The sequence below is a fragment of the Anguilla anguilla genome, chromosome 5 (genome assembly GCF_013347855.1).
Source record: "Anguilla anguilla isolate fAngAng1 chromosome 5, fAngAng1.pri, whole genome shotgun sequence".
NCBI lineage: Eukaryota > Metazoa > Chordata > Actinopteri > Anguilliformes > Anguillidae > Anguilla > Anguilla anguilla.
This window is the reverse complement of record NC_049205.1, coordinates 54,454,355-54,469,789: the sequence shown is the minus strand read 5'-3', so window position 1 is coordinate 54,469,789 and position 15,435 is coordinate 54,454,355. Positions and strand designations below refer to the sequence as shown.

General features: G+C 39.8%; 1 protein-coding gene across 1 annotated transcript in view; it reads right to left on the bottom strand.

Moving 5' to 3' along the window:
• LOC118227759 (nuclear factor of activated T-cells 5-like) overlaps positions 1-15,435 on the bottom strand; it is a 63,777-nt gene that overhangs the window by 47,285 nt on the left and 1,057 nt on the right. The window contains 2 exon segments of the mRNA XM_035418609.1: positions 14,265-14,445; positions 14,659-15,209. Coding sequence (XP_035274500.1) covers positions 14,265-14,331 — 67 coding nt within the window. The 5' untranslated portion in view covers positions 14,332-14,445; positions 14,659-15,209.

Here is a 15,435-nt window from a genome sequence, read left to right as displayed (position 1 = left end):
ATAAAAACACCATATAAGTTTCCAGTCAAAAAAACAAAAAACAAAACAAAAAGCAAGAGAAGTCCAGTTCTCAGACATACAACAATTGTTCAGGCAGGCCCTGCAGAAACCAGCGCATTCTGATTTGGAGGAAAAGCCAGAAACCCGAGCAGGCCATTCCTCAGTGAATAAATGCCAACAGTGAGAAACCGTTCTGCCTGATGGCACGTTGTGAGCCCATAAATCTCCTTCTTTGTGAGCGGGACTGACGGCAGCACAAACGGGGCAACAATCAGACCCATAAACAAACCATTCAGCCCCACCTTTACCTTTCCCACAGGAACACATGAGACAACTCCCAACAAAAAAGAGCAGCATGGCAATGCAACCAATCCCAGAATCCTTTCAAGTCCCAAAATAAACATCAAGACCACATACAGAATGTGCCGTCCCTGCTTCCAAAGTGATGCAAAAATCAACCATTTCTTCAGGTAAAAACACAACATAATTAAATTCTTTCCTTCATACGAAGGGTTTTGTTAAATATTGCTGGCAAGCATTTTCTCCACCCTCTTTAAACAGATGAACCTAATTAGAAAAAATAAATTAAGGGGCATAACAGATGAAGCACTTAAGCTGTTTGCACACCTGTCCTTGTAAAAGGGCTTGTACGACGCTCTGTTGTACGTCGCTCTGGATAAGAGCGTCTGCTAAATGCCTGTAATGTAATGTAAAAGGTAACTGAAGTCCCTTTACCTATAGAGGCCGAATGTCAGAAAGCCTGAAGGAGTGGAACCGAATTGGGCTCGGCCTGCGGTGCTCGGAATGAAGCCGCGAGGCTTACAGCTAATATTTACTCTCGAATTCTCTCGAGGACTTCAAAAAAACACAGTGAAACAAACTTCTGTTGGGGCTCCGAGACATGACAAACGGCAGTCGGGAAAGGTCGAACGCAAATCGCCATGCTCTCCCCCCACAAAGTTCCAACATGCCGGACTGAAAACCCTCTCATTCGACTCAAGAAGCAGAGGCAGCACTCAAGCTTCTGGCTTGGAAAGCAGCACCAGCGGTAACTAGCAACAGAGGGCAACAGGGACCACTGACTGACTCGCTCAATAGCTGTGCTTAAAAATACCTCAACAACAACAGCACAGCAGCAGTCGGCTGCGGATTAAATGCAAGATTATTCCTTATGTAATGTGCATGCAGTATTGGGCGTACTGATGAAAGAAAACTGGTTATTCAACCAAGACTTTTCCGATAAAGGAGCTAAATATTTACACTACACCCACTGCAGATGTTTTAAACTTCAAATACTGTGAAGGAACCAGGTTTGATTAGTAAATTGCCTGAACTGGTGACAGACATCTCTAGCGAGAGTTCTGTAGTGATTCATACTTGCTACGTTATAGGGCCTTGCTCTCTGAATCATTAAAGCACTGTTCAGCAATGTAGCCTAAACTCCACTATAGCAGTGTAAACTTCTACTGTGATAAATGGCAGTAAATGTAAATGTAAAATATTTTCAATTATAGTGAGCATGACTGAAAGCAGTCACTTCTTAGGAGGGTTAAAATGTAGGCCTACCTTTTTTTCTAAAGTTAAATCAAGCAGCAGCACTACTGAGATTCTAATCTCATGTCTACATCTCATGTTCTCTTCCCATGGATTCCTGCGAGATTATTGGAATGCCTGAAGCCATGAGATACAAAGGTCTGAAGACAGTAGATCCTCCAGAGGTGAAGGAGGACTATATTAAACTCCTCTGGGGTACAGGAAATTGAATATAAAGCCAGATACCAGCACTACAATAAAGCAATCCAGTTAGGCACGGATGACAGAAGTTGGGAAAATGGAGAAGAGCCATTTCTCTCAAACAACGTGTTAAAGTATCGTTAGACATGCAGAGCTTACAGCCCCAATATTTGAAAGTTGTCCACTAGCAAAAACTTCTGAGGGGCTTTCACTGAGGACAGAGATGGGCTGATGTTGTTGTCATCACAGCTGTTAGGGTGACCTGTACCACTATCATCTCTACAGTGAGCCAGGGACCTCTCAAATGACAGTCCAGTGTTAATGCCCAAGTGTATTCATTTTGTCTGTGCCTAAAAACTAAAGATTTGTCATGGACAGCAATGAGGCTATAGCACCAAAGTTCTAAGCTGTGTACTTCAAAACTGTTATGTGCCTTTTAAGCATGGTGCTTTACTACGGAAGAGGATTAGGGCCACGTGCAATTTTCTTTTGAGTTCTGACTTTAGTCAGAATTCTGAGAATAAAGTCAGAATTCTGACTTTAAAGTCAGAATTCTGAGATTAAAGAACTCTGAATTCTGACTTTATTCTCAGAATTCTGACTTTATTCTCAGAATTCTGACTTTAATCTCAGAATTCTGACTAAAGTCAGAACTCAAAAAATATTTTCACATGTGACCCTAATCCTCTTCCGTACTTTACTATACCACTGCCTCTCCAAAAAAATATCAATGTAGCGTATTCTTAAATCCAATAGATTCCTCTCACTGGACTGGTGGGTTCATGTAATACAAGACTTATTTCAGCCTACAGCATTCCATGAGTTCCACAGCCGAACTGCAGAACTATGCGGAGATGGGACCAAATTCTAACTGCACATCAGTCCCACGCCCTCTTTTGGCTGAACTGCAGATCTGAGGGTCACTAACCAGGTAGTCTTCAATTCAATTACTTGATTGAAATTGAAATACAGTTCAGATTGGCTGTCTCCAACCAGAACATGACTTCAAGAAAATGATTCAGAAGTAACACCCCACTTAATATTAGCAAAGCACGTTCTTGGATTTTAGGCAACTTCAATCAAATCCGTGTACACCTGGTCAGGCTTACAGTACTGTAAGCTCACCAACCACATTTTAGTGAAATACCCCCCCCCCCTTATGTGTGCTCTTTGTTGAAACACATGGGAAATTGTGCTCTCACCTTACCACTGCCTGCAGGAACAAGCAAGTACATGCACCAGTTTTAATTCAAAGACCTTAAAACCTGCAACCCCAGTCTGCAGCCAAAAAGCATCCATACTCCTTCCACAATTTCAGATATCAACCTTTAATAGAAGAACCTAGCATGGATTATCAAGTAAAACCCATCTTTTCCTTTTGCCAGCATTATTTGTGTTGTGTGCCTGCATCCTAGCCTGAACCCAGCCCAGTACCTGAATGCTACAGGACTTTGCTCCTCTGGTGGAAGGCCAATGTTTTGAAAGTGGTGGGTCATTTCACCAAATACTGCAAGTTCTACTTTGTGCTGCATATATATGCTCTGCTTCATACAAAAGTTAGAAACTCAACTATTTTTAAAACACAGTTTACAGAGAAGACCGTCCGACCGGTACCACCAGTCTTTTTAGGACGTTGTTTTAGACAAAACATTGGGGAGCTAAAACATTTGCTCATCAGAAAGAAATGCAGAGGCCTATTGTGTTTAGAAAGATTGTTCAGATTCTGAAAGCATCGCCATTCATAACTGGAAAGTTAAATTGTGCTTTCCGTACACCGTGCTGATATGTCCAGCCTTGTTGATGTTTATTAAGCATTTTTACTAAGGAGACAACATGGATTTATATATTTCCTGTACATTAAAAAAAGCTATGGGGAAATCGTTAACTCTATAGTGTTAGGTTTTTGGGGACAAGCAACATCTTCTATTATTCCGCAATATTCTACATTATTGAATTGAAAATGCGTTGACTGCACATAACTTACTCTAAATGCGTCCTGTTGAAGGGCAAACTAGCTACGACATGGCAAATCTCCAGAGTTAGCTACAACGCAACGGAGGCTGAAATTTGGCATGGACGTTGGTCATGACCGAAGGTAGAGCTGAGTAACTTTCAAAGCCGATTGACCAAGAGGGGGCATGGCGATGGGCGTGGCCTATCACAAAAAGGCACATAACTCCCGAATGGATTCACAGATTTGCACAAAATTTTGTGGAAAGGTTGGTCATGAGCCAAAGAAGAGGCCACGTGTTTGTGTGAGGGTGTGTGCGAGGATGCATGCACACATGGATTCATGCGCGTGTGCGGTCGCAGCTATTGCGGATTTGCGCTTGTTTTCAGTATTTGTACCGATGATTCAAATCCAACCCCAAGCAAATTACAAAACTACAACCAGCAGCAAACCATTACATTAAACTGGATCCAGGCATGCATCTAAATTGCTAGCACGTCATTGTTAACAATATTAGCTAGGTGAAAGCGAGAGGACCACATAACTACTAGACACATTAAATCCATTATGCAATATCATCACCAACTGTACAACATCTTGACTCAATAATTAGTGTCGCGGTGTTGTCTATGATGATTGAGCAAATCATTTTAATTTAAGAATTAATCTCTGACAGTGCAACTTAAGTTAGCTAACGTTAGCAATCTAAATGCCTAGTAACCGTTAGCTGAATTACTAGCCAACGTTGGTGAAGTTACCTCGCTGCCTAGGTACCTGCTACCTAACGACGTACAACAACACACAGGTAGATCGGGCCGTTTACCATAGTCTACCAGTTGTTAATCACAAAGAGCCTCACTGTATTTTGCTTGCTGTTGTCTACACTCTTCACGACTGTGACAGTTGCGACCTTGCCAGGTACTTTTAATTTTACTGACCTGTGCTGCCATTAACGTTGGCTGGCAATCCCTTTAGCTAGCCAGGTAACGTTAGTCTAACGACAAACTGAAGAGTTCAACAGACTGCTAGATGAATTTCTCAATGACTTACCGGTGATTTCAGGGCTGGACTGTAGTTGAAATGTGGGTAAATTAGTAAATGTTAGCTTTCCTAGCTACTAGCAATCTAAACATTTTAACATGAGACTAACGTTAGTCTAGCTATTTACTGCATATATTCAAGCATCAGACCGTTAAGCTGGCTACCGTGACAAAAAACCCCACATTTCTTAGTCTAAACAAAGCAGTTAGCTAGCAATAAACTCGCATCCGATAAGTTAATTATTTGAGGACGGTGGGAAAAATTAAACGTGGCCGTGCCTGGAGGGAGATGTGCGCCCCGCTCATACTCAGTGACACCACGGCAAGAAAACAAAACACGCCTCCACGCACACACAACACAGAATGACACACCGAGCAGAACCCAGCAGTTGCATAGACAAGACAATACAGCGTCATTTGCAGCGATAGTTAAAACACAAGAACACACAAACACCCAGCAGCAGGAAAATGTTTTACCTTTAGAATAGAGAGATTTTGGTGAATTAACGTCAAAATCAGCGCTGAGCAGGGATATAAAATCAGAGGGCATCGCAATGCCTCTGGTGGAGGGGAAATCGGACACCCTCTGGATAAAAACGTAGCTTGCTTTACTATCACTGTGTCGACAGATCGTTTGCGAAATAAAAACGGAGCCAAAAAAAGTAGGAAACAATGAAAACAAGTGAAATTAACCGTTTCACGCGTTATCTACGGGTTAAACGTATCTCAATGACTTACAGCGTATCCAGAGCTAATTACACTAGTTAACCACACTCTGTGCGTCTAGTTTTCTATTTCCTTGGTGACTCCTCCCACTCCACGCACGCGCGTCACATTTTAGATTCTGTAGTCGCATGTCACGTGGTCATGGAGCGCTCGAAAAGTGAAACATAGCTAAATGAACGAATTAAAATGTAACCCGCGAAGTGTTTGTATGTTAACAACCATGAAAAGTGCCATACTCTCGGTGCTATATAGGTATGGGGCTTGCCGCCCCGCCAAGGCGTAACTTGCCATCTCAATACAAGTACTGTAATATAATTGTAATTAATAATTGTAACAGATTAGTAAAGGAAGGTTCGTTGTATATGTGCTTTCTTGACTTTTGCAGTCAGCATATGTTTTGTCATGCAAGCAAAGAATACTGGGTTGTTGAAGAATACTGGGATGTTGTTAGGAACACCCACTTATAGCTATAATAGATATTTTTTAAAAACCTTGGCTGTAATAGACAAAATGACTTAATCGTATAATGAAACATCCTTTAGACCAGCAGATCGTAGCCTAGCTGCCGTTTCACTGTAGTCAGGGGAACTGGTTTCTTTCTAGTTGCACTGAGTTCTTCCTGTAGTTGTGATGCAATTTTACAATGTTTTCTTTTTTTTTTTGCTAGACACCACAACATATACGTTTACTGCCTCTTGATCTTCCTGGTCTTCTCCTGTTAACATGATTGCCCATCAGCTGGACCCTTCTGAGTGTGTACTGAACACTGCAACTGGAAATCTTAAGCTTCTCCGCAATTTCTCACTGGGAATAACCTTCTTTCCACAATGTTTACTTGGCCCTGCACATCTAAGAATAACTCCTTCTTCTTTGCTATATTTCTTGCATTTTACTTGCACTACAGGCTGAAGGTATTAGGCTACCTAGGGTTTTAAAAAACTTAAGGTTGATAAGATTTCACTCAATTTAATTACCCCTCCACCTTTTTCCACACCCCTCCTCCTCCCACTTAGCAAAATGATAGATATGGATAGACTTCCAATAATTAATTTAAATGTAATTAAAGCCAAAGGAGGCTATTTCAAGGAAAGTTATGTCTCAGATTACCTTTAAGTAAAATCTATCTTTGTGTTATTGTAGGTAGAAATTGAAAAAAATATATTTTGGTTTCTTATTCAATATATGCACATATACTACCTGGATTATTTTCTACCTAAGGTTAAAAAAAAAAAAAACGAACACAGGTGGCCTAATACTTTTGGCCTGTGCTGTATGCTGTACATGTATGCATTCAAGCAGGCTTGACATACGGCAAGAACTCATGTTGTAGCCCTGGAGCCACAGACATTTGCACATGGAATTTTGTAACTGAATACAGTCATTGTATTAACACCAGATCACGGTTCTTAATCCCTAATGGAACTTGTTTTGAATACTTCAGATCAAGTCCCAACACAGTGATAATTTGACAAAAACTACAAAGGTTGAAGTTCCCTACAAAGACACCTCAAGCTCCACCCTCCAGTTGCGTTTGGTGTACACACGAGTAGTTGCCCGGAGACTGTTACCAATGAAGCATGTATGACAGCAACAAGGTCAATTATCCAATTTACCTCTTTTACATTCACAATTTACACAACCTGCTTGTTTAAGATAAAAATCAATATGTGATACATCCACTACAGTGCAGCAACTGCAGTGTCAAGCACTGAAGGCTTTGAGATGCACACTTTTTAACATATTACCCATATATCTATATATACTGACAAAAACAAAAAGGGCATTTGTTCAAATAGGATCATTTAAATTTGCGTTTTGTTTTCATTTGAGTTTGATTCTTTCATTTAAATCAGATGACCATGGCATATTAAAATTTATATTAACCAATGTCATGCCACTTCTACCTGTTGAAAGGAATTAACATATACATAAATTCAATGTACATGTAAAAATGAAGCTCAATGGGTAAATTAAACCAGAGCAGTAAAAGATCTGCAAGCTTAAGCTTTCAGCACTTAGCTTTTGACCGTGGAGGTCATCTCACTGAACAAGGTGATATAACCAGGCACTACACATACTGCATTAATCTCTGTAAACACTGAAATTATACTGTTTGAATGCATATGTGTATTTCTTTTAAAAAGCAATGAATGAAAGTACACAGGAAAAAAAATTCAGGAACTTGAAAGGGAATTTGCACATGCTGGCAGAACTGTACACATTTCACAGTCAAACATTCTCTCAATGCCAATTTCAGACTGACAGAAATCCTGCGCCTTAAAAGTAGGTCAGCCAGCGCTAACCACAGGAGTAAATTCGTACCTTCCATTGTATTGAAACATTAGGTGCTGCTTTGCTGCAATGACTCATGAGTGATGAAATCATGGTGAGTTCCTGACTGTTTCCAACCTGATGTGAACTACAATTACCTAACTGAATATAAAAAAGCCATGTAACCAATAATACAGGGAAGTGGTGTCATTCAGATATATTTTCACTGGGTATTTGTCAAGTTGGAGATCTCTCTCTCTCTCTCTCTCAGGACCCCCACAATTGCAAGAAAGCAAGTCCTAGAGCTTTTTTTTAAGGTGATTTATGTTCAGAGGATACCACTGGCCAACTCACAACAACGAAATTTATAAGCTCTATATATAATGCTATAATTAGATTATAGAAGCATTTCTCAGCCTCCTGTAGTGTGCACTTCGAGTATTTTAAGATGACTTGTGTAGATGTATACAATGAAATGAACATTATATTGCTTATTCGTGGCATATGAGAAAAATACAATTTGGGCTCTAGGTCTTGATTGCCAATCAGAATTATTTTTGTAGCATGTGTCAGTATATTTACTGTAATCCCCACTGTTATGTTTTGATAAGATGTTTGAGAACTGTTAACTGTTCATGTTAACTGTCCAGAGCTGGGTCCTTTGACTATGGCCAAGAGATCCTAATGTAGCAGATCCTGACTTGGCATACTAATAATCCCACTTTCTTTGTGTACAAATCATCAATTTAAAAAAATGCAAGCCATCACTATACACCGTGATTCCAACCTGGCAAATTTATAATGACCCAGAGAGGCTCCAGAAACTATGTATAAGTCATTCAATGCATAGAATGGCAAGTCATTCTTGAAGACTTCATTAAATACCATAGTTATTGTAAAAGACTAGTTTGGTTGTCTGGACAAGTCTGGGTGCATCGGTCATAAACTTCACCACCTCAAGCGATGTCACATGACGCAATCCAGCTCCCTGTGGGTGAGCTAATTTGCATACATTCTCACTTGCCCTCTGTTCCTACTGTATGAATATTCTAAAACGCTGGGTGCTCCAGAGCTGGCTCGTTCATTAGGCCATAAAGGAGAGTGCCGTGGGCCATGCTGTTAAGGGGCCCTAGTGAGGTGTTTTTAAAAATGTATTATTTTGTGGTCCATTTTCAAGATTTTGCTTAGGGACCCACAGACTCACAGGCCGCCTATGTCCATTTCAGGTAATATGCAGTGCTGCCACATATGAATTTTTGCCATTCCTCTCTGGCAACCTCCAGGCTTAAGAGAGCCCTGTAAAAATGGCCTTTCTGATTTCATAGTCAAATTGCTGATAACTCGTTGTTATACTTGTGTCTTGTTCAGGTGCTTTCCTGACTGTTTGCTGAGAGTCCCTTGATAATCCAGCCACTGAACAGTTACTGACACTAACCAAGATAAAAGGAAAAAAAAAAAAAAAAACTAGGTAGATAATCAACATAGCAACTTGAACAATGGAAGTTGTTTATCTTTCGGCCATAACTTTATCCCATATGTCTCCTGTTTTTGCATTATTTAATCAGTTTTCATTGGTCCCTTTAACCGATTGTGTTTGTGGAAAGTAAAAATGAGAGAAGTTGCTGAAGCTGTTGACATTTCTTTACATTTGCTACTGTTCCTGCGATCTCCTTTCCACTGAGCTACTTTGGCATGTTCACATGATGGGCTCCATCAGGTTACCAAAAACTGAAAGGCAAAACTGGAAAACATGGTGTCACCCTCTAAATTCACAAGGAAATCAACAGCGGCAAACTATTGAGCCTTAGAGGGCAGAATGGCCTGTATTTACCATTGAACTTCCTTTGAATGTTCCACAAGTGACAATGTAAAAACTACTCTACAACTAATGTACCAATAAATACTGAAATATATGAGTGTAAATACATGCAAATAACTATTGCAGGTTTTATTTTACAGGGCAGGATAAAGGGGGTGATAAAACATGCCAATATCACAATGTTGAGAAACAGCTGAAATTGAAATTCCTTCATAGATAGCTGTCTATTATGCAGAAACAAATAACAAAGCATGAGTTTTCAAATGCAAAGATTTAATAGCCCACTGGGGCCATTTTACTTTCTCGTTCAACAACAAAAGCCAAGAAAAACATTGTGAAAACACAAACACAAGAAATGCTTTCTCATGTTCTTTTTCTGTCTCAGAATGTAAGCGGTTTGTCTTAAATGTTCCCAACTGTACAGTTTCAGTATTTAATCAATTGTAAGTCCCTGTGTTATGTTCCCTTCACATAATGAATGCTTGGGAACTGTGGCCCCTCTGCAATGAACCCCAGAGTATGTTCTTGAGGAACAGCGGGATGATTCAGCATGGTGGTTCTTCCAAGTCCGTCTGTAGCCTATTTGAATTTCCCATGTCGGTTTTTTTAGCATTAGTGGCACTGGGACTGTACTGACCTTGAAAGACCACAAATGACCGTGTGAGCATGAATCACTGCCTTGTAGTATAATTGCAATTATAAGAAAATGTTTCCAAGGTTGGGAGAAAAATGTAAAATTTTTACATCTGAAAAGAAAAGACAACTGTCCCTAATTGAGCTATTCATTGCAGATGGCCTCTGACTAGTAAACTCTGTTGCTGTGATTTCATATGTTTTTTGAAAATATTTTCTTTGATAAATCAAATAACAGCTTAATTCCAAATTTTAATTTTGAGACTACGAAGACTCATTTTGATTACAAGGGGTTCAGCATGCTGCATAGGGGGTGTTCCGTCCTTTGATGTGCTTCTGAATTTTACAAATATGTTACACAATTTCTGTGCTGCGATTCTCATAATGTCACCTTAGTTTTCAGCACTTTTAATCATCCTCGTAAGTAGATAGTTGGATATAAATGTTCCCTTACACATCTGAGAATTCCTTAACCCTTAGTAACTAACATATATTTTGCTTGCATTTTATGTTTGACCATCATGTTGCTGTTTTTCCTTGTTATAAGCATGCACAGACTTTGGTGTGGTATTTATCACCATCAATGCATGAGTAGCATACACACATTCTTTGGGTATGCAACAGCATTATAAACCAGCGTGTGCATTAGTCTGCATACACACTGAGGCCACCTTATCTTTGAGAAGTCAAACCCAACTTGCAAAACACTAAATACCTTGAACTCCTGCCAGCATTGCGGTTGCAATCAACGGACCAAAATAGCTCTTTATTAAACTCAGCTTTGTTCTCTCTCTCTCTGGTGGCCTGTTTTTTAAAAATAGCTCCTTCATCTCTTTCTCTGTATACTGCCAATCACGGTTTATTTCTGCTCTCATCTGTCATCAACTGGCAAGAGCAAACTGGAGTGCATAACAAAATAAAAAATAGGACTGACATTTTGGAATGTAACCCTCCCCCCCCCCAAAAAAAAAAGAAAAAGAAAAAGAAAAGGCGCACATGCACACTCATGCCCCTTATCACAAGTCTAAGTGTGTTTAATGACACAGTTGTTATCTAGGCTGAACACAGTTCCATATCCCCATGCCTTATGAGCACTCTGTGAACCATAGCCCCCCGGTGGACACCCCATTCCCCACCAATGGGCCCCAACAGCAGCTGCTGCTGCACCCGGCACTGTCCCCCATCCCAGCCTGTCTCTCTGGCTGTTTGATTGTTATGGCTGATCTATTCTGCCTGTAGCTATGCCAAATAATCTTGGCTTCACATCATGTGATCCTATGAGATGCATTTATGGCGGCTGGTGTATAGAAATAGACCTAAACACTTTATGTCCTTCTCACAATATATCAAAATGAGAATCAGTTATGGTTATTCTGGCAATAAAGTGAACAGTGCTGTGTCTTGTGTTCATACTGGATATCAGGGTCTCAGTTTCACATAATTTACTGTACAATGCAATTTGTCACACAAGTGGGCTACATGACCAATAAATGATTGCATGCCATTCATCTTGCATTTCCTTCTCAGATATAGGGGATTGGTTTTGCAACATTGCAATCATAAGAACAATAAGACTGAAGTTGGACCCTCGTATGGGTGATTCGATTTTGAAAGCAGAATGAATTATTGCATATTTCTGTTGAGAAGGCTGAGAGATTTTTATTGCCGTTTCATTGTTCAGGCTTGTCTCGGGCATTCACTTCACACAGCTCTCTGTTTCAGTTAAACAGCAATAAACAGTGCTGGAAAAAATATGCTTTTATTAACTCAACATTCATAAATCACTCTGTAAATTTGCAAGAATCAAGATATATTAAATGTCTAAAGGGGATATGCTCCTCAGGTGAAGCTGCATTTAGTTTCATTTTATCTGAAGAAAAGAAGGGAGAGTAGACTTGCAGAGGTGAACCAATATTGACAGAAATGATTTCTCTAATGTGATATTCCCTTCAAGGTGTGAAGCAGGGCTATACACTTCATTTGTGTCCAATATTTTAAAACAACCTGTCATGCCACTGTAGCCCTGGTGAGGCTAATGGGGGTCAGCATTCACCCGGTAGCACTGGTACAGGAGAGATGACCTCAGCAAATTAGCACTCAATTAAACTTGTGACATATATTTATGATAGATATGAGGTCTGAAAAATAAAACACATCCAAACTTTTAGTGCACTGGGACAGGAACTGAGGTTATGGGCACAAAGGCACAAGAGGCAAGTCCCGTCTTTCCATAAAAACACGTAAATCTTCGTTCTGGTTCTTTTTACATAATCTGTGGTCGCAGATGTTTCTGCAAAATACAGTATACATCTCAACATGCATGTTACCTTTTCATTTTTTCCATGTCATCGCCCTCTCTAACTATAGAAAAAAGGTTCATGTCATCTGCAACTCGGTCTCCTCAAATTGTCCCCTATCTGTCCTCCCGCCTATTAACCCTGAACATATCCCCAATCACCTTCTCACCCCTTTCAAGCATCCCTCCATCCTCCTCTCCGTATACATCACAGAGAAAAAGCAGCAGACATGGCAATCACAGGGCCCCACTACAATTTAAACTTCCCAGCCTAATCACAACTCTTGGTATTTACTCATTATGAAAAGTTAATGAACACCAAATGCCTGTTAGCTATTTCAGGTTTTATAGCTTCATTAGTCTTTCTATAAAAAGAAAGAGAAAAGAAAACAGAGTCAGGGTTCTCACTTTAATGGTTTTGTCCTTGAGATTTAATGCCTTTATGGGGCTGGCTTTTATTTAGGCCTGATAAAGGCTCTCCCTGCCACAGCTTTTTTTCTCAATACCTTTCATTGTAGTTTAGTAATATTGTACACTTATGAGATAAGACATTGAGGTCAGTCCTCCATGAGGAAAAGGCTGAGCAAAGGCCCAGTCACACTACAGTGTTGCCTTCCCTGTGCAGTAGGGACCCCCTTGTGGTAGGACTGTAACGATAGCTAACCTCTATAGACCTTCATGGTGAGTGTAAGGGAAGCATAGGATGATGAAAAACAGGCCAGAACTTCTGTAGTTTGCGGGTTACTGAGAAGAGAGCCAGTGGTGACCAATAGACTTAAAATAAGGGGAACGGATAATGTAAAGTACGTCCTCAAACGATCGTATATTGATTTTTAACTTCACAACAGTCATAACAATAGATTATTAACATGTAAATAATTATTGAGAATTGGTATACAAATACAAATGGGGGAAAAAGTCATTTGAAATAATATTAAACTTAAATTAATGTTTAGTGTGTTATTATTAAAGTGATATAAAGTGCACAAAGTTAATGCTATTGTGGACATGCCGATGACATGCTTGTTAATTGCTGACATCTGGAAAAAGACAAATTAAGGATCATCATCAAGTAAATTTCATTCTGCAGGCTTCCTCATGTGCATCGCAGTTCACAATATGAGATACAGACATTCCACTTCACCTCAATGGAAAGAATGCTAATTCAAATTGAATGGTACTAAAGGGGTGCAAAGGCACCTTTATTTTCCTATTTTCTACATGAAGAAATCTTGCAAAAATGTTAATAATACAATGTAATGAAGTAATAATAACTATGTTCTTTTTTTAAATGCAACTGAATGAAGTGTGTGTTATGTACCCATTCTGCATATGATAGGCCACTGCGTGGTTTTATTTCCTATCTACGTGTTGTATAATGTGGCAGGAAATGATGAATGCACAAGAGACTAGAAAACAGTGCTTTCTAAACTGAGCTTTAAAACATTTACATATTCCAGAGAGTAAGTGCTATAATTAAATATGTCTGTCTCAGACCTCCTCTGCAGGGAATAACAGCATTGACGGAGGCATACAATAGGTGAAAGAAACACACGCGCACACACACAAATGTACAGACAAGCATTGAAAGCTTTTTCCATTCCAGCTGTGGCTCCATTCTTCATCACGTACTTGCAACCACCAGCACTGATAAATAAATTCCTTTGACATTTCCAGACTGAAGTAATTAAGATAGTCAGTAGGACGCCCATGAGACTGTGAAAATCATATGAAACATCTGGTCTTGTTCCTTGAAAGTGTAAAAGTTTTTCAGACATCCAAAGCATTGCTTACCTGTAGTGTATCGTTGATTGCTTGGTGCTTCTAGTTCCTTTTTCAGATAGGCTACATACTGACTCATTCCTGCAAGAATTAAATTATTTTCAAGATATGTATGATATTGTTATGAATACAGCTGAAACGTTTTTTGGTGAGAAGTCTTTCATAAACCATTGTATTTCTCAAAGACTATTAACTAATACAGAGGTCCTCAATCTGATCCAGAAAGGGCCGGTGTGGGTGCAGGCTTTTGTTCCAACTGGGCAGTTACACACCTGATTCTACTAATCAAGGTGCTTCGCAAAGATTCCAAGGGGTTGATTAGTAGAATCAGGTGTGTTACTGCTTGGTTGGAGCAAAAGCCTGCACCCACACCGGCCCTTTCTGAATAAGATTGAGGACCCCTGAACTAATACACTAAAGTTTAAAGAGCAGTAACACATTTCTAATCTCTGCTGTAAAAATCTGATTGAGACACACTGGCACTGATTGAGAAATAGTTTTATCCTAATGGAAAATCCATCCTCAAGACTCACACCCTTCTATAAGTTCTCTTGAGCTCAAAACCATTACATACTACCTCCAAAGGCAAAACCTGGGCACAACACATTTGGCAACATAAAATTAACACATTTGAAATTGAAGAACTAAAAACCACAAGTGAGGCTGGTCATGTGCTGCATGTGGCAATGCCACCAGAGCAGGGGGCCCACGGCCTGAAGGGCATGGAAAAAGCAAGCAAGGGCAACGCTGTACTAACCCCTGAACTGCCAGAGAGCTCCACTCCAGTGAATGGAACCATAGATAAACGATGCAAGGCCTCATCTTACCTCCCAGAGGTATCTGTCATGAAGCAAGAGAGAATGAAAAGACGGCTGCTGTTCATGAATAGCCCAGATGACACGATGTATGGAATTTCCGTTCAACTATGCTCGTGGCACAGCACAAGGTCATGAGCACCTTTGCACATGAATGGAAGCAAAGATAAAACAGAAAATGATGTGAGACAGTTTGTGCAGTGCATATTTAGCAATGTATTCAAGTTGTTGTGACTATTGCAGCCCAGTTTTGATGTGAATGACCTGTTTTGTATCTTTGTTACTATTGCATGGAACACATACTTTGATTTATACATTTTTAAAAGGTTAAAGAAGATGGATTAAAGCTTCCAAATGGACTTTGACAG